A 19,417-nucleotide genomic window follows, 5' to 3' on the forward strand; every position below is an offset into this window, starting at 1 on the left:
ATAACTCTTTCAAGAAATTGGTTCGATACGGTCAAACGTTGGTATTGGTGGGTTCGGTTGTTTACAAACAGCTGCATAAGTTGGGACTTGCAGATTTGGCTTCAAGTTACTCGGTTGCAGTCAGCAGCGCATGGAGTTGGAGTGCATTGTTTTCTGATAACATGTCTGTTCATTTTTGAGTTAATCATCCCACCATCAGAATGGAAAAAAACCCAAAAAGGAAGAGAAACTCCGACAGTCCCGGTTCTTTTGCCGCCTTCCTGCAGAAAAAAACAAAGCAAGAAGGTATGAAGTAAAAGTCCAGAATAAGATTATTTTATTTTATTTAAAATGAAATATTATTCTAACCTTCATTCACTGTACGTTGAAAAATGACCGAGTAAATAAAATACCCCGATAACAACCATGCAATGGAGTTTCTGTAGAATTATAGTGCATGCGTTTTACCGTGTGTTTGTCAGGAAAGGTTAGTAGTACCTGATGGTAGTGCGAGGGAGCGCAATAACTACCGAATCAATTCTTGCTGTGTAGGTGCCCAGCCCAGCTACACAGCATAGTTTAATGACTTTGAATTGTTAAAATTATTTTCGGGTATCAAATCACATTGTAATTTTACAGCCGCAAGTGTGATGAGGATATGCACGTTGATGCAAGACCACTCCATCGGCCAATGCGCATACATGTACCGGGGGCTTAGATGCGTTGAGGGGAAATGTATATTGAAAGTAAGAACAATAATAAATAGGTAATGTTTGAAGCCTAGTAGCCCGATGGTTTCCGAAACCAAGAGTCCACCGTCTCTTATTGGTTACAACAATGTTATTGTTGAATAAGGTCGGTGCAATGATTTAGTTCCCCAAAAGCTGATTCTAAACTAATTTAGTTGTAATGATTCGTGGCGTCAGAGTCAAGAGGATTAAACTGGAAAAATAAGTGAGAATATGGAATGTAGAAGCGTTTTCCAGTCCGAAAAGAGAGGAGTAGTTTACAAATGACGTGTGAAATGTGTTCACGGCACAGAAAAGTGAAAGCACGGATAAGAAATAAAAAGGGAAAATAAGAGCTCACTGTCAAAAATACGACTGGAAAACTGTTATGAACCAAGGAAAGAATCAAGAGAGCTTGTATATTGAAGATTTATATAGTACTAAATATATTATGCCATCAACTTAGAAAGATAAAACGATGTAGATGAGGATGGCTTCGGAATAGGCATACTCGACAATGAGATAGAAAGGACATTAAGGGAGATGAAATCAAAAGAGGCTATGGGGACATTCCTGCAGAAAAACTTAACAGGAACGAGCTTTTATGGGCCAATTTTAACATTTTTGAGGGAGAAGTTTTGCCAGAAGATTTCATCAAATCAGCTGCAGTACCATCCCAAAAAAGGGAAATTCAACCAAATGTGAGGAACGCAGAACAATGATCTCAAATGCGAAAAAGTGGTGCTTCGGATCATCAATGAAGGGATGAAGATGATTACTTAGAGAGTGATCATTTTGGGTTCCAGAGGAGAAGTTTCTGCGATTCCATTGAAATAATGAATGATGATAATAATTATGCGATTGAGCCATTATATAATTGCTTGCTTCCTGGTTTTGAGACGTAATCTGTTATAGTGAATTGGGGAGAATTAATGATTGTATTATAGATGAAAAGAGTAGATTGGAAGTGTAGGTGACTTAGCTATTACCTCTACATGTCTCAGACATCATTTGGTGGATGCATAGCCTGAATGGGCAGTGTAAGGAGGAGGGTTGAGACAGGTGTGCCTATTACCACCTATGCTTTTCAGCGCATATGTGGCGGATAGATAGATAGAGGTCTTTATTTGGGCAAAATTGAGACCTAATGGTCCCTTCTTCCATTCAACCCATGGAAAGGAACAACCCTAGGAAATGGTAAAAGAGCTGAGAGAGGAACTGTAGATAGGACTGAAAGTTGGTAAGGAATTCATAAAATCTGTTAGATTTGCAAATGGTCAAACTTTAGTTAGCCAGTCAGCAGGGAGGTTTCAATCATTGAGAGTGTATTAGAAAGTCACATTGATGCCTATGGAATTAAATTCAGGGGAAACAAGACAAATGTTATGATATTTTCTAGGAGAACTATGGTAAGCTTTAAATAAGGAGGGCAAAAACTGGAGTAGGTGGAACATTTTACCTCTCTTTGAAGTGTCTTCAACCATATAATACAAGTAGCTGGGATAAATGAAAAATAGTTACGTAAAAGCTTTCATGGAGAGGTAACTGATGGCAGTGACCTTAAGTAAGGAGTTTATAAAAGACCAGTGGAATATTTGGCATGCGGCGTAGTTTTGCAGTATTCGGAAATGTGGTAAATGTAGCATGATGATAGGCTTAGGTTGTGAGATATGGTGCGGTGAAAGATGGAAATGATAGCAAATGAAGAAGTATTTGGTATGTCGAGGGGGGGGGTGGAAGAGAAGGTTGTTGGAATGAATCCAAAGATGGATGCTGAGTATTAATTAGTCATGGCATATATTCTATTGTTTCAGGCTTCACTTCGTGGAAGTAATTGATATCCATTATTAAAATAGAAAGAAAGACTCGTACTTTTCCACAGATTTTATTATACGGTACAACGCGTTTCACCGACTTGCGGCATCACCTTCTACCCAGCCTTCTACCCACCCATAGCCCTCTCCAAACTTCTAGCCAATGGAGGGGACACCCAGGATGTCCTTCTCAAATCAGGCATTTGTAAACTGAAGTGCGAGGATTGCAGCAGCGTTTATGTCAGTCAGACCGGCAGGAATATCAAGTTACGAGTCAAGGAACACGCTAGGTGTCACAAAAATCAGAATAACAACTCTCTCTTCGCCAAGCATTTACTAGAATTCAACCACAGCAATGACTTTGTCCCAGAGATATTACACACACTCCCAAAAGGATTAAAAATGGACGCTCTCGAGCAATTAGAGATTAGAAGGCACTTGGTGAACCCCAACACGACACTTTGTAATGAGCAATTATTCCCATACCCCTCCCCACTCCTCTCCGAGAAATTAGCCTGGAAATGGTCAAAACAATCCATCAACGCACCTGCGAGCCCCCACCCCCCTCAAATCCTTCCAACCCTCCCTGCCCCCACTCTGTCCTGAGGGTATATATGCTTGCTCTGTCTGTTTTGCAAATTTGTACCTGATGATGCCGCAAGTCGGTGAAACGTGTTGTACCGTATAATAAAATCTGTGGAAAAGTACGAGTCTTTCTTTCTATTTTAATAATGGATAGTAATGGAATGTTGAAAAATGTGTTTGAAGAGAAAATGTTAGATAAGAAATGTATAGGCAGGGAAAGGATAGGCATAATGGATGGAATTAAGGGAGGTATTCTGTATGCAGAATCAAAGAACAGCTTACTTTCGTAGTAGTTTTGAGGGGAGGCGACCGACAGCTGAGGTTATTTGCGCCATTAGGGATGGAGAGGAAAGGATGAAGGGTGGAGAGAAACCTGGTGTTGGCATTAGCCTACTCTTTAGGAAAGGCACCAAGGGGTCCGCAGCTTAACGTCCCATCCGACGGATGGCATACTCACTCAAAGTGCCCTCCACAAAGCACCTCAAGTAGGGATCGAGATGCCTCTGAAAAATATTCAACACCACCGGGATGTGAACCTGGGCCCTCTGGGTGGGAAGCCAGTACGTTAGCCCCCGCACCATCTCGATCCCCCGCTTACTTTCGTATGGCATCAGATTGTTGTATTTGGCAATGCTTAAAAATGTGCCAATATTATTGTGACCAACCAAAACCTTCATTAAGCATTAGACTACTAATGATATTTCTGTGGGCTATGATTCACTTAGCATTTCATCTCAGCAAAAGTACACAAAAAGTAATCATAAGCTCTCAGAAGGTTGAGCTAATTGGAAAAAAATATTTTTAAAATGATTTTTCGGGTACCCGGTCTTCCTGGGAAACCGTAACCGGCACAGAGAAAGGAACTGGCCCCCCTACCCTGATGTGTGAATTTTCACACGCCATATAGGGCTTAGTACTGGGTGATCTCATCACCTACTAAACCGACCTTCAGGTTGATTACTGTGTTTATGGTTTTTATATATATATATGTATATAATTATGTATATATAATGTATATGGACTTAGCGCTAGCACACAGAAACTCACGCATTTTGGAATTTTTAGTGGACAAGCCACCTTTCTCAAGGAAGAGAAGGAAGGAACTGGGAAAAGGTTATGACAGAAGGGGCTGGAGATGCTGGATGGAAGGGGAAGGTGGGGAAAGGTTTGCGAGGGAAAGAGTTGGGAGGGGAAAAAGTCAGAATTTAGGGAATAATATGGAAGGTGTTGATAGTGGAGGGGGGATGAAAATAGTTGAAGATTGGGGTAATTTAGGTCTAATATCAATACCTGGGTGAACCCAGGAGCCAGATAAACGCCTGCTCTATTATTTTGAGTTTAAGTGGAAGGTCAGAAGGTGGGAGGAATGCTAAAATGGATACAGTATAGCATTTATCTAAAGGAGTGTTGTGTTCGGAGGTGTGTTTTAAGAGTGGGAGTATCCCAATCAGGGAAGAATTCTTGCATGAGGTCCAGTGGTTATTGATTCTAATATTGAGGGGTGTGGTACACTGTCCAATATAAAAGGAAGGGCATACTTGGCTCTTCAGAAGGTAAACTATATTCCTGGAAGTACACGAGGAGTAGGGAATTGATGGGTGGGAGTTAAACAGCGGGTGGGAGAGGGATGGGGTTCGGGAAAATAGGACATTTTGCATCTAGGTTTATTGTAGGGCATGGGAGTGGCTTTGGAATGGGGGAGGGATTTAAGGAGTGGATTGGTTGATTTGAGGAGATCTGATTAGTTGGCAGGGCGTTTGAAAGCAACAGGGTACATTTGGGAAAATGGTTGGTGATGGAATTATGGTTTTTCAGGATAGGGTATATGTTTATTAGGATTGATCTCAAACACTCAATGCCAGGGAAGTATGTGGTACAATTGAAAGAGGGTGGGTTTTTGTGATGGAGGAAGGATTTGGAGTGTAAGTATGTCTACGGATTCTTTTGTTTAGGTGGGATTCTGGCTAATCTCGTTAGTGGAGAGTGGTGTAGATTTGAGAGGAATTTATCCAGGGAGTCGGGGTGATTGCAGATTCTGTTTCCTCTTATGAAAAGGGAATAAGGAATGGAGCATTTGGTGTGATATGGGTGGTAATGTAAGTATTTTTGTTTGTTGGTCGGTTATATATGTACAGAAGTGTGAAATTTTTTGTCTATAAATGATATGTGTATATCTAGGAAGGTGATATGGGAGGAGGAAATAGTAGAATTGAAGGAGACAGAGGACTAAGTATTGAGGTCAGAAATGAGCATTTTTAGGGAATCAGTACCATGTGGCCAGAGAAGAAAAATATCATCGATATATCTGAGCCACAATAGAGGCTTCAGGGGCGGTTTTATCAGGAATTTTTTCTTTACGAAACCAAGAAAGAGTTTTGCATAGGAAGGGCTTATCCTGCTGCCCATAGCACAACCCTTGATCTGCAAGTAGAACTTATTGTTGGAGGAGAAGGAATTACAGGTGAGGATGAAATCGGAAAGGCCAAGGAGCAATTCAGTGCTTGGTGTGTGTGTGTGTGGCTTAGGGCGTTGGGAGAGGTAGTATAGGAGAGCAGAGAGACCTGAGTGGGGAGCGAATAAGTGGCCATGGTAATCTCGTTATCTGGAGGGAGGGAGGTTGATTTTAGCCTTTCCAGGAAATGGAATGAATTTTTAGTGAATGACGCTAGGGAGTGGACTATTGGCTGCCGGTAGTGGTCTACAAATGCAGAGATTCCCCGCGTTGGGGAGTTACGGGAGGATAAAACCGGACGACCTGGATTGCTAGATTTATAGATCTTCGGAAGGATATAGGAATCAGGGGTGCGCGGGTAGGGAGGGGAGAGGAGGGCCATCTCTGAAGGAGATTGACCTGCATTGTGCCCGTTGGTATATATATTATATAGATGACAATTTTATTTATATAATTCATATCATAATAATGTATTCTGTATAGCATTTAAGTAATATTATGTTTTTACAATGTATCCAATATGTGTGTACACGGCCTTGATTTATGTTTAAAAATGATATTTTATGTAAGTTGTTTCAAAAAATAGTTCTACGTTGTATTTAAAGACCCACGCTAATCAGTCATAATTCCTCTAAATCGAATCCGGGCGATTTATATCGATATATCGTACGTCGCTTTCGGTATTCTTTTGTTATTCCCTGGCAATGTGTTCTTGTTTTTGATCGTGGTAAATAGTGAAAATGTTGAGACGCCAAGCACGATTGAGACGTGAATATCTTTATCGGAAAGCTGTCGAGGAGAGAAATCGAGCTATTCAAGAGAAGAAGAATCGACTGAAGCAGTCTTTGGAGGAAAATACACCAATCCATACCGATTTGAAACGCGAGGCCCTTAGTATACAAAAAAAATTGAAATGGGAAGATAAAGCTCCAGAAAGGGCTGTGGAAATTGGCACAGAAAGTGGTGGTGGTGGCGAGAGCCACGAAGACGATGAATATCGGTGGGCTGGCGTTGAGAATCCCAAGGTTCTCGTTACGACGTCTAGAGACCCATCGTCACGTCTTAAAGTTTTTGCCAAAGAACTCCGCCTTGTTATACCCAATGCTCAGAGATTGAACCGCGGGAACCATGACGTTAAAGAACTATTATCTGCATGTCGTGCCAACGATGTTACCGATTTGTTAATTATCCATGAACACCGTGGTGTGCCGGATGGCCTTATTGTTTGTCACCTTCCTTATGGACCCACTGCATACTTCAATCTGAGTGGGGTAGTAATGCGTCATGACATTCCAGAAATTGGAACAATGTCAGAGCAGTATCCCCATTTAATATTTCATAATATGACAACCAAACTGGCTGGTCGAGTGACTAACATTCTCAAGTATCTCTTCCCTGTTCCTAAAGAAGATTCTCGTCGTGTAGTGACTTTTGCAAACCATGACGACACGCTGTGTTTCCGTCACCATATGTTTAAACGTTTTCAAGGTAAGTTTCGATTCAAATAATTGTACGTGATTTGAATACTATGGAAAACAATAAATTATTCCATACTTCTTTTAGGAGCCACAGGACGTGAGCTGGAGTTGATCGAAGTTGGACCCAGGTTTCAACTAAAATTGTATGAAATCAAACTTGGAACTTTGGAACATGCTGACGCAGCAGACACAGAATGGGCTCTGCGGCCGTTCATGAACACAACTTATAAAAGACGTTTTCTTTCTGATGCAGATGGGTGGGATGCCGCTGATAATGAAGTTTGAAATGCTATGATATCTGTTTGTACCTGCAAATATTTGTAATTAAAAAAACCATGAAGTAAATCTGTTATTATTTATACGCGATTTGCCTTTTTTAGTTCATGATGTTGGCAATGGTGGGTACAAGTAATGATATTTGACAAATTTTTAGACCATCTATGAAAATTGGTACCCTGTGCTAAAATCAGTGCATCAAATGCAACTATGCCACTCGTAGATCATGGAGGCCGGTAGGTACATGGTTTTTTGCTTGGAAAACAGAATTCCCTTACAGGAAAAGTTAATATAACTTACTTGTGAAGTGTTACATCACAGTTACCATGACGTGTTCCCCCATTCCTTGAGAAATAATTGAAATAACTAAGATACTCCAACCTGGGGTTAATACAAGGGAATAAAAGAAGGGTCATTTCCAGTGATTTCGATTTTTCGTGTATGCAAGGTATTTTACCAATGAAAGGTAGGTTAATGGATGGTTCCTAACAGCTGTGGTTAGGTTTATCAACAATCCCTAATTCATATTATCAATTATATATTGAGAGAACTTCAATTAGTTTTTCCTGAGTTATCTAATTGTTAATTTACATGCTCTGTGTAAAGCCTTTTCTCTTTCTTCCTATACCCTATTTACCTAATATTCTTGTTGCCTTAAAAATCCCACCAGCTTTAACAATTTCATCCACCCATATATTCTGTTTTTGTATTCCCTCACTATATTTAGAACTATCATTTCTCTTCCTCAGTGCTCCACCTTTCAGGTACATTCTTCTCTACGCTTCACAAATGCCTCCAATCCACTTAAATCCTCTGGATTCAAAGACCAGCTTTCAGGCTTGTTACCCATAGTAAAAATTTAACTAAACTTTTCTAGACATTTTTAATGAGTGAACCTGTCAGCAATTCTCTCCTTGCAAATATTTCCTTCACCAGTACAATTCGTATCATAAGGCCCTCACCTCTGTTTCCAGTTTTCACTAAGATACTGCTGAGATACATAAGCCGCTTAGACAGCTCTACATTATTTTTGCTTTCTTTAATTTTTAAACTTAGCTTTCCCATTTCTTGAAAGTCGCACTACTTTAATTTTCTGTAGGTAATCTTCATCCCATTCCTTTAAAATTGTTAATGTAAAGCACTCAATAATAACTGCCCTCCAATGGCTGTTCATTGCTTGTTCATCTGCAAATCAATGTAATCATCTCACTGTGGCCTTCCCATGCCACCCTTTACATTGGCACAATATATACGTTCAGAAGTATTGTGATAATGGGCAATCCTGTGTCAATTCCCTGCCAATTGCTTCCCATCCTGATTTGCTTTTCTTCTGCTCTTATCTCTGGGACATCTCATTTATATACATGTTTCAGTTAAGTCACCTATCTTTCAATTTTATTCAAATAGTCCACAATACTTCCATCAACTCTGTACTCCCCCAAAATCTGCAATGGCATCATTTGTTTTTCTGACTTTCACCTAGGTGTTGTAATTAAACTTAAATGATGATTCTAAGAAACAACTTTACCTCAAGTGAAATTCTCTGGAACTCATGGTCATATACTACTACTATAGTACATACTACTACTTAACTCTTTTTCAGGATGATGATTAAAATTGATCTTCATCCTGACCTGATCATCATTCCTCTGACCCAACTCCTTCCCCATAAATACTAACTACGAAGGAAGCTGTTCTAGGAAACTGTTTGAGTGGGTTCTAGGCATCCCAATGCATACTGGCTTCCCTCCAAGAGTGCCCAAAAGACTATTCAAAAAGTTTTGAAACCTTTTCAGCTGACCTCGTGCAAAGAAGTTAAGATAAATTCCATACTTACTATTTGAATTTCTTTGGCAAATGGCAGCCTATATTTTGTAATCCTCAATCATGGAGGAAAGTTATCCACTGTGATAGTCAACCTTAAATAAGCCAGTTGTAATACAGTCGGATATAGATCATCCTAACCTTGAATTACGAGAATTATGGTTAATTTTTATTTATGCTTCTGCTCTTACCAAATCTATGAAAACCGTGATATAAGTTAACAGTTATTAACAATTACTCCAAGAAAATTTCATGTTTGTGACAGTGTTTAAACCATATTTATCAAGATGGAAGAAGAGAGGTACAGCAGAGTATGTACCAGCTAAATCCTACCCTGTTTATTCCTATTGCCTACTTAAAAGTCACATTTTTGGAAACACTTATTTCCTTTCAGCAATAAAAAATAGTTAAATGCACTTATGTTAAATAATCTGTCATAAAGCTAATGCTTCTCTGTTAATTCACTTCGCTCGTGAATTTGAATGGATTTGATATTAATCACTCATAGTGAGTGCATAGATGATTTCTTTAAAAACACTTCCGAGGAAACCTAGTTTTACTATGTTGAAGAACAATTTATCATCATGTGATGATTAAAATTTGTAAAATAAGGTTTTGTTGTAAAGTGTTACCGTAACTCATATCTTTGCAAAAAATATCCTGTGTGACAACTTATCCTCTTAGGTAAATTTTCTATATTTTCCTTTCTAATAATCTTCAGCTTACCATTGATTTATCTAAAATAAATCTCAGCATAGAGAATTCTTTGAGAAGTAAATAATCATGTAGCTATTACATATTTGTGGTGCTAACATACAGGAACCTGAGTGATCATCTTTTATTTTCTTAGAACAGTCAGTGCATAATGGAACTAGTTTCTTTTAGTTGCTCTCTCTTGCTTTTCCATTTGTAATGATAAAAATTAGTAATCAGTTGCCTATGGATGTAAGCTATTTTAGTTTAAAATTATTTGGAGCTAGCACAAATAATTGTTTGTGCTAAACTTTGAAGACAAAAAGCCTTATTTGATTGAAATTTACTTAAATGCATTACCCATGGCAAAAGTAACTGAAACAATCAAATATTGAGGAATTAAGAATAATTTTTAAAAATAATTTGGAACTTTCCTCTTGTATTTTCTATTGCCAGGATCTGATCACTTAGAAGTGACAGGAGTGTCTCGCTCAGGTCGCGTTCGAAAGAAGTCCTCGAAGCTGACAGATTTTGAGTCTCCTGATGAAATCGATCCACGCTATAGGAGAAGAGTTGAAAAAGAGGTCCCAATTCCTAAGCAACGTGCACAAACTACTCATCATGCCCCAGCTGCTATTTCATCTATTGATAATTCTCAAGCTCATGGGCAGTCAAGAGCAAGGATAGCACGTGAATCAAGTCCTTTACCTCCCAGTCAATCTGAGGTAAGCATATTCAAGTAACATCCCATCATTGCAGATGAAATAGATTATTCTCTTTTTGCATACTAGCCATCAAGATGGGCATGGAATCAATCAATTGGTTGTAAACTGTAAATGTGTTTGGACATTTTGACTGGCTTAGAAGACTGTTTTAAGATTCTGCTTGATAATTTGTAATCCTATACTTTCAGGCTTTACTTTGTGGAATTGTGTGGAACTCCTTTAATATGGAAATTTGTAATCCTATTTTAATTCTATTTGAAAGCTACAAAATTAAACAGTAAATATTTACCTTAATCTTATACTCTACTGTCACACTTCTTTGCCATACATTTGAGAAGTTCAAATTTAGGTTTCATTCTACCCTGATTTTTCCTCCTTTGAAATTTAACACATCTGGAAAGTGGTTGGGCATTTTAGAAGCCATATTCCTGATAACCATGTGCTACTATGAAATTCCAATTCACATTCTCCAAATCTTTGATTTCTCTCTGTCATTATCTTTAATTTTTTTTTATAGATGTCCTATGTATATGAAGTAAATATATCTGCTAGCCTCATTTATTTTAGTGAGTAGCTACTTGTATTCTTCAGCTAGCCCTGTTATTCCCTGTTTTTTTGTCCAATTAGTTGTGCTTATTTTCTTGTAACAGTTGTCTTTGTGAATTAATGATTAAATCTCATCAGAGTACCATAGCATTATAATTAATGGTGCTCACCCTAAATAAACCTCCCCCATTTGCACTGGGTGTAATATTATTCCCTGACGTGATGTTTTTTGGACAAAATTCTTCTGTAATAGTTACTCTGCTATGTTTTGGTAATTATTCTTTCTTTTTGTGTTTTACAAGGATGAAGAAGAGGAAGACGAGGAGGAAGATGATGCAGAGGAAGAGGCTAATTATGTTATGAAGAATGATTCTGAAAGTACAATGGAGTCTGGCTCTGAGATGGGAATGTATCCACATGAAGGTGCCACTGCTGAAGATTTCAGCTCAGATTCCTCTGGTAAATTGTTTCTCATGGTTATTTGTTTTCCAGAGAATACTTACATAAGTGATCAATTGATCAAAGTGAGCATTTATAAATTTACAAGGCCATGGAGCTCAAGTTCTTAGATTTTAAATATGAATCATTGTCAATGGCATTTTAAAGATTTATCAAGCATTTCTTAAAAAGTATCATGTATGCAAAACATAGCGAAAGTAATATGGCCTTCAGCCTTTTGCATCATGTAATATTCCAATTGGGGATATATGCTATCACTAAGTATTATTTTCAGTACTTCAAGTTTTTTTGTGCTTATCATTATAAAATCTTTTAAAAAAAGCACAAATATTTGGATTAGTGAATAATTTGTTATTTAAACCTTAAATATTCTGTTTTTATATCTGGGAGTTAGAAGAACAGATATTTAGTAATTTTTATGCAGGAAGAATTTTAATTATCCTTGATCACAAAAGGGACAATGTGCAAATGCTAATGAAACATTTGTTTCTGATTTAATTAAGGAGATTTTAGCCTATTAAGAGAGTTTCAAATGTTTGTTTTCTTTCTGTCTATGTTTGTATTCTGTAACAATCAAAACTAAGAACAAGTTTCTTTTCAAGGTAGTATTAAGTAAATGCATGTAACTGAACTGATCAGTTATCTAAGTGAAACATGCTTTCTGCAAACCTAAGTTTTTAGTTTCATTATTATAGGAAAATTTGCCTGTTTGATGTTGATGAAAGAACCATTACAATTTTTGAGAGGCTGGGAGGAGGGGTGTGTTTTATATGAATTCTTAAGAAAGGGGGAAAAAAAGAATCACAATTAAAAAAATCTGTGTTGATTGCTGTATTTGGTGTGGTTATCCCTTGTGATTGTAGCATTTCAATTTTCCTCCATGAATTCCATGATTCAGTGCATGAATGATGTTTACAGTAGTAATTGTGTTACAATTTTGATGTACAATTTTTTTTAAATTTAATATTTATTGATGTATCATATTTGCACTTATTTGGCCAAACTCTAAAAACTTGCTGGAGTATATTTCAAGAAAGCAGACTGTGTTTACTGAATGATATATATTTTCGTTAATATTGCATGGATAGTTTTCTTGTTGTTGCACGTTTTCATGGATTGCTTTTATGTAGGAGGAGGTGAATATGAAGAAGGTGAGATGGAAGATGAAGGGTTAGAGGAAGAAGAAGAGGAGGAAGGGGAGGCTGCGACATCAGATGACATTGGAAGTAATCATCATATGAGGAGCAAGGAAAGTGATACAGGAGTGTCCCAGGTAAGATGGTGATTAAAAAATTGTACTTTTTGGGTGTTAGTAAAGTAGTGAATGGTGCAACTTGGTTAGTATGTTTTTGCAGGGGACAAACTATGAATGTGCTAGCTAAGAAAATTTAATAATCAGTATACTTATAAAAATATATTCACACCAAACATAGTACCTGTGGCACTTTACTTTCATTTCTCGCATGTGCATGTATTGATTGAAACCATAATTAAATGAAAGTTCATTGTACTCCCAATTGTGACGGATTTAACAATTATTTAAAATTTGTCTCATGTAGTCTGTTCTTATTTCTAATGCTGATTTCTAATAGTATTGTGTTGATCTTATTATCTTTGCTGTTAACACACACCTTTTCAAATAACAGTGTAAATAATTCATGACCTTAACCAACAATGAGTGGAAACAGATTCTTACTCTGGTTCATCTTGGTTTACCTACTATTGCCAATATCTATTGTGGCTACACCATCTAATTAAGAAACAATTATTATTATTTTACCATCGGCTCATTTATGTCATGGATTGACATGGCTGGCAGAGAGCAAGATTATCAATTCACTTGCAATACTTGTTAAGGTCACCTCTCCCATGATCTCAAGATAAAACTTCTTTATAGTTTTTACACTCTGAAAATGATGCATTGAAATGCACATTAGCGGATGACTCCGTTAAAAGTTACTGTTGTGGCATCTCCCGCAGTTTCTTTGTACTTTATAGTTGTTTTTTAGTCCATTATAAGCCCAACTGAACCTTTGTTTAAGTTACATCACGTATAGCACAACCACCAGGAACTTTCGTCATTCATCATTTATTTATAATGATAAAATATGTGTAGTATAGTAGACATGAAAACAATTGAGCTAATTCAATGTGAATATTTAGATTCTCTTAGAAATAGACATACAGAAAATTTTATTCTTTTGTAGGCTACATCCCTATATATGCTGGAAAAGTCTTCAAAAAAGAAGCTTATTGTTCGTGATGGGAAAATAGTTGGTCGTATGAAAGCACAGAGGAAAGATAAAGGAGTAAGTATTAGCAAAGTACTCAGATAATATTGAGAATGTCAAGATTCTTGACAGGTCAAGAGTTCTTCAGGTTTGGAAGGGGAGATTGTTTAACTCATTCAGCTGATGTATTGCCTATCACATGAACTGCAAATAAGCATCCTGTCAAAAAAAATGGATCTTTTGCAATTTTTCCCATAGTGCTTAGCATATGTGATTATTAGTCTTTGCTGGAGGAATTACATGACTTTTGGTGGAACTAGTGTGTAGGGCCTGATTGAATATGCCCATTACAGCATACCCTGCTAACCACAAAGTTTATATATGGTGGCAAATTATGCCTTCATGTAAATTATGCCATTTTCATGGTTTTAGATGCTTAATTGCATAATGAAGCAAAAAAGTCATTGCACTGTATTGAACTCAAATATAATTAACAGCAATTTATTTTTAATTTATGACTACAAGATTTGAAAGTTGCTAAAAGTTTGAGAATGCATATTGATATTTACTCTGCAGGCACACTTGGCTAATACCCAAGTTCCATGAGTATGTTTTTTTACCAGAACTGCTCATAAGCCTTTGTCGTGGATATTTTAATTGCATTATTACTGATAGAAAATATGCTTGTAACTTAGCTTTTTATATGAAAAGTTTTCTTTTCTTTTAGAAAACCCGTTTTACTGCTTACATGCTCTGGGCCAAGGAGGTTCGACAGGAAATACTTCGAGTTAATCCTGATATGGGTGAGCACCATTCAACTAATTTTTGTAATTTCAGTGGTTGTAAACCATAGTTAGCCCCATAGTTTCTATTTTCAAAGCTCAAGGAATTGCCATCAAACTGATAAATTAATTCATTAAGGAATATTAACTTCCACACGTACCCATTTAATGCTAGTTCCTGAATGCCTTGTTAGATCTTGTTTCTCATGTCCCTCTTTATTTGGTCAGTATATTTGTCCATTGATTTTTTCTTGTTGGGTTTTCCCATCCTTTGAATTTACTAACTGCATGGGCTAAAGGGAAGCACTGCCTGTGGTTCTTCACTTTTTCATACTGCTCCATTTAACTTTTTCTTCTTCTCTGATTGAGTGCAAGTAGGTTTTTGATGAGCCCAAGGACCCAGCACTGTTGTGCCTCTAAGCCCTGAATAACATAACACTAAATTCCATAATTTCCTAATTCATCATTTTTTTAACTCCACTTGTTTTATACCTCCCTACATTCCATCCCAAATCTTTTCCTTCTTCCTCTTTCCTCTCATAATGCCTTGCCCTTTTCTTATGGAGCATCTGATAGTGTGCATGGATGTTCCATATTTTCTGATAATGTTTTCATTTTCCTCTACAGTGAACTTATCTCACCATCTCCCTAAACTCTCCATGACTTCTCATTTCTCTTTACACCATGCTTCTTCACCCTTTTAGTTACTTGGAATAGTTTATTATTGATTGCTTTTTACTTTTACTCCCCAGTACTTATTTTATGTTCTTCTATTTCATTCTCTTAGTCCTGGCCAACGCCTTTGTAATCCATGCCTTTCTAATCCATTTCACATTTACCCTTACAATCATTACATTTTAAGCTTGAAGAGATCTCTACCTTTCTTCTACTAGTGTACCCATTTCCTAATTAAGTTTAAATTGATGACATTGTTCCTTAGGATAAATCATTCCCACACTTCAGGATCTAGTGCATATTATAAAAAGCCTATTATGTTTTTATGGGCCTATGAGTGATTGGTCAAAGCAGCTGTACAGATACAAGTAACATCATAACAAAATAGAGGCAGAATGAATCCCTGAATTTTTAATGGATCTATCTTTGTTATTAATTGTAAAATTCTGCTGTTACTCTTGTATGATGTCATCCAAAAATTATCTTTCTGGTTTTTCTCATAAACATGGTAGATTTTGCTACAATCAGCAAGAGGCTAGGGGAGCTCTGGGCTACTGTTCCAACAAATGAAAAATATGTGAGTAATAATTTTTCTCTAAATATTTCTTGAATTGAACATTTTATTTCTATATTGTTTGTGTTGTAGTTTTTCGAACTGCTGTGTTTAAAATTATTTTTCATATTAATGTTGTGTGGCAGATTAATGATGAAGGTCAATAGACACAATGATACATAAGGTTATATGGGTTGTTATTTCTAGTTTCATTGTAAAATTCCAAATAATTTCAATGAAAATGTTGAAAAATAATTTTTTGATTGTGCCTTTCAACTATAAATAATTTGCAAGTTATTTAAATTTTATTTTAAGTCCTAAGGTTTATTGGGAGCTTTGATTTTATAGTGTTAATTATATGCTTATTTCATGTTTCAACCTCTCCTTTGATGTGCAAATAAAAATGCATGTTGTCATTGAATGCTTTATCTCCCTCATTCATTAGAACTGGAAGAGAAGAGCAAAACGTTTAGCTGTGAAAGGAAATCGCATGGGTGTTATTGACACTGCTAGATGGAAGTCACCCCCAGCTCGCAATAAATTTCTGAACAAGACTGGATCACGCCCAGTTGATCGAGCATCATCTCGCTGGCAAAATGCATCTCATGGACAGCAAAGAGCCACTCAGCCAGCAGCTCAGCAAGCTACACCACCTTCTGTACCAACTAATGAGTCATCAAGGTTGAAAATTTGTTTGAAGTGATGAAATATATTTGTTATCAATTAACCAAAGCTGATCCAGTAAAATTATGATGTTATTTGCTTCACCAATTTATAACTTCCAACCATTTGAATAAGTATTCTAATGTATTGTTATCAAATGAAATTAATTAGTGCATTTGTATGCATTACATCTTTTTTTGTTTTCCTTTATTATCGTATCAGCATTGCTATTTCAATGAAACGGCTAATTTTTTGTGTGATGACAGTAGTGGACCTGTTGCTGGAGTGGTGGATCCTACAGTTGGCACTGGGCTTTACAAAGTAGTTGGTACGCAACCTGTGGATGTAGCTGCTCATCTGGGATTACTGGGCGAGTCTCTAATGATCATTGGAGAGAGGTTAACTGAGCATGAAGTAAGTACTTCATCAAAAATATAGTGGATACATTTCAGTTATCTAGAAGACTATTTTTAGACTTTTTCTTTGCTGTAGGTAGTATAATAGACTTTTAAGATGTTTTCCTGTTGATTATACTGGGGGCTATTTCAAAAACTTTAGTTGAACAGACTACCCTTTATATCAAGCCCAAACTTTTGCAGAGAAGATAAACCCATAAGATGTGTATGAAACGTAAGTTGTTATGTGCTGAGCATTCCTGGGTTCATCGTAAAATTTTCCAACGTTTGATCAAAATTAATACAGTCTCATTTTCTGTATAGGTTTTCCTGTAGATTTTGCATACTAAAAATCGTGAGTAATTGGCATGTGTAGGTTAGTCAATTAAGAAAAACTAATATCTTAAATCACAAATAATATGCCTGAACTCATGTTTGGAAAAATCTCTGTGTGATCATTATTGACAATTAAGATGCTTGCGGAATGGGTGCTAAATAGAAAGCAGGTGTGCAATTAATTTGAGAATTCTCCTCTCCTAGTCACTCGTTATTCAAATTATTGGGTATGTGAGGTGCTCGTTAAGCAAGGTTCCACTTAATAGCAAACTTCCATGCAGCTGGGAATTTTAGCTGCAGTAAGTCAACATTTATGAGCCTCCATTATAAATATGATTTCACCTTGGACATAATTCCATAAGTATTGGGAACGATTTGATATAATCCTAGTTTGAATCATGGTTGAGTAAAATAATTTTCATCGTGAATTATCGAACAGATTTAAACCCAAGTAATATGTCCTGGGGCAAGCCCCTTGAAATTATTGAGGAGCATACTATTGTTAGCAAAAGCATGCAAAAATCAAATTAATATTTAAGTTTATAAACTATAATTTCAACAAATTCACATTTATAATGAAAAAATTTCTAGTCAAATTGCCTGATTAATTAACTTGATGTTATTTTTAGATTTGCTTCCTAATTTTGATGCTAATTAGCGTGTGCATAACATACTTTATAAAGTGTGAACTATTGGCACCCTTTGTCAACAATATTTTATTGAATTAATATCGATTGGAATACATTAAATTGATTTAATAAGCCAAATTGTTGATGATCAATTTAGTAACCAAATGTTGTGCCTCTATGTGAAGTTAAACTTATTATGTCCCTAGGATTGACAATGTAATTTGTAATTCTTATTTTTCTCCCTTCTAGGGACAAATTGCTGTTTCCGGAAGTCTTTCGGTTTTGCTGGACTCACTGCTGTGTGCTATTGGACCATTATTATGTCTTGCGCAGCAAATACCAGAAGCAGCTCATGCATGTCCTCAGCATACATTATCTAAAATACTTGATAATATTGCTTATGTTATGCCTGGGTTATAACTGTATATTGAATTACCATTGAATGTCTATGTTCAAATCATTGTAATGAAATCAATTTATAGTGATTATTTAAATACAAAAGAATTTAATATCCCTTAATAATGTTGTGTGTTAATTATTTTGTAGCCAATCATTAAGCAAATTTGGAAATTGTCATCAAAAATTTATATGTTTAAGTTATTTTCAAGAAAACAAAAACAAATGTTAAAATGTTTTCCGATAAACTTCTTTCATATCTGGAAAAAATCACTGCTGCATATCACAGTACTGGCATAAGGCAGGAGAGTGTTGTGAATTCTGTTTTCACATGTTTACGCATAACAGAAGTTGTCTAGAGTGGCAGCATTTTCATCACCTGTCTTGGATGTTTATTACAATAAGCTCTTAGTGCTAAAAAAAATTAAACTGTGTACATTAATAGAACAAGAGCATTTGACTTAGAAATACAATTTCTGATCGCATTCTATGAAAAAATTCCTTCATGTCTTTAATATTTAGACATCTCTCTCATAATGCTCATCTACTTCTCTGCACATTTTATGCAACAAAAATAGCTTTAGAAACAAAAAGTAATCTGAATATGTTAATTAAGTCAAAAGTTCAATTCCTGAGTAGGACCTGGAAATACATCGTAATTGAAAATTCCCTTTCATCCTTTCTTATCATCATTCCACAATCTCACACTGAAGGTAATTTTTTTCGATTCACCCTCTTTAAATTTTTAATTTACATGCATAAATTTAAATCCTAATATCTCATGCAATGCTAGCTTAGTACCCTGTCGTAAAGGAGAAAGATTGAGGTTTTCCTGTATTTTTTCATTTGCCTAGAATAAGTAATGACATTCAATGTGTGTAGAGTTATTCAGAACTTAGAGAATGCATGTGAGAATAGAGAGTTATTGATACAATTAGGCATTTCATGTACTATTTGATCTCGATGACCATGAGTAACTCATCCAAAACTAAACTATGAAAATGACAGTCATTTGTCTGTTTCCATAATTGCTATATCTATCTCCAATCTGGGAGGAAAATCTTTTTCAGCAGAAGTTCCATTAGAAAGGAAACTAATGTTTCCTTTGCACTTCAAATGTGTATGGAGACGACTAATCCAAGAGTGTATGCCAATTTATTTCATTTGTACTCATCATTTCACACACCTGGATAATTTC

General features: G+C 36.3%; 2 protein-coding genes across 3 annotated transcripts; both read left to right on the forward strand.

Moving 5' to 3' along the window:
- The first annotated feature begins 49 nt into the window (after positions 1-49).
- LOC139690576 (HMG box-containing protein 4) lies at positions 50-18,288 on the forward strand. 2 transcript variants are annotated; one of them, XM_071588049.1, is made up of 10 exons: positions 50-285; positions 10,286-10,554; positions 11,403-11,559; positions 12,690-12,832; positions 13,767-13,868; positions 14,518-14,593; positions 15,760-15,824; positions 16,246-16,481; positions 16,730-16,877; positions 18,073-18,288. In XM_071588049.1, the coding sequence occupies exons 1-10, from the start codon at positions 201-203 to the stop codon at positions 18,241-18,243; spliced, it is 1,452 nt and encodes a 483-aa protein (XP_071444150.1). In that variant the 5' UTR covers positions 50-200; the 3' UTR covers positions 18,244-18,288. The 2 variants fall into 2 exon arrangements, with proteins under 2 accessions (XP_071444150.1, XP_071444152.1); XM_071588051.1 differs by having other exon boundaries at positions 16,733-16,877.
- LOC139690516 (U3 small nucleolar ribonucleoprotein protein IMP4) lies at positions 6,263-7,381 on the forward strand. Its single transcript, XM_071587976.1, has 2 exons — positions 6,263-7,046; positions 7,122-7,381. The coding sequence occupies exons 1-2, from the start codon at positions 6,299-6,301 to the stop codon at positions 7,319-7,321; spliced, it is 948 nt and encodes a 315-aa protein (XP_071444077.1). The 5' UTR covers positions 6,263-6,298; the 3' UTR covers positions 7,322-7,381.
- Positions 18,289-19,417: the final 1,129 nt, after the last annotated feature.

The sequence above is a fragment of the Hetaerina americana genome, unplaced genomic scaffold, assembly GCF_022747635.1.
Source record: "Hetaerina americana unplaced genomic scaffold, ioHetAmer1.1.p SCAF_3, whole genome shotgun sequence".
In the NCBI taxonomy this organism is placed as follows: domain Eukaryota; kingdom Metazoa; phylum Arthropoda; class Insecta; order Odonata; family Calopterygidae; genus Hetaerina; species Hetaerina americana.

What these genes read in the sequence shown, in the direction of transcription:
- LOC139690576 (XM_071588049.1), top strand. Translation starts at nt 201, where the DNA reads ATGGAAAAAAACCCAAAAAGGAAGAGAAACTCCGACAGTCCCGGTTCT. An exon ending in GTGATACAGGAGTGTCCCAG is followed by an intron (nt 12,833 to 13,766) that starts GTAAGATGGTGA and finishes ATTCTTTTGTAG; the next exon opens with GCTACATCCCTATATATGCT. An exon ending in CACAGAGGAAAGATAAAGGA is followed by an intron (nt 13,869 to 14,517) that starts GTAAGTATTAGC and finishes CTTTTCTTTTAG; the next exon opens with AAAACCCGTTTTACTGCTTA.
- LOC139690516 (XM_071587976.1), top strand. Translation starts at nt 6,299, where the DNA reads ATGTTGAGACGCCAAGCACGATTGAGACGTGAATATCTTTATCGGAAA. An exon ending in TATGTTTAAACGTTTTCAAG is followed by an intron (nt 7,047 to 7,121) that starts GTAAGTTTCGAT and finishes TACTTCTTTTAG; the next exon opens with GAGCCACAGGACGTGAGCTG.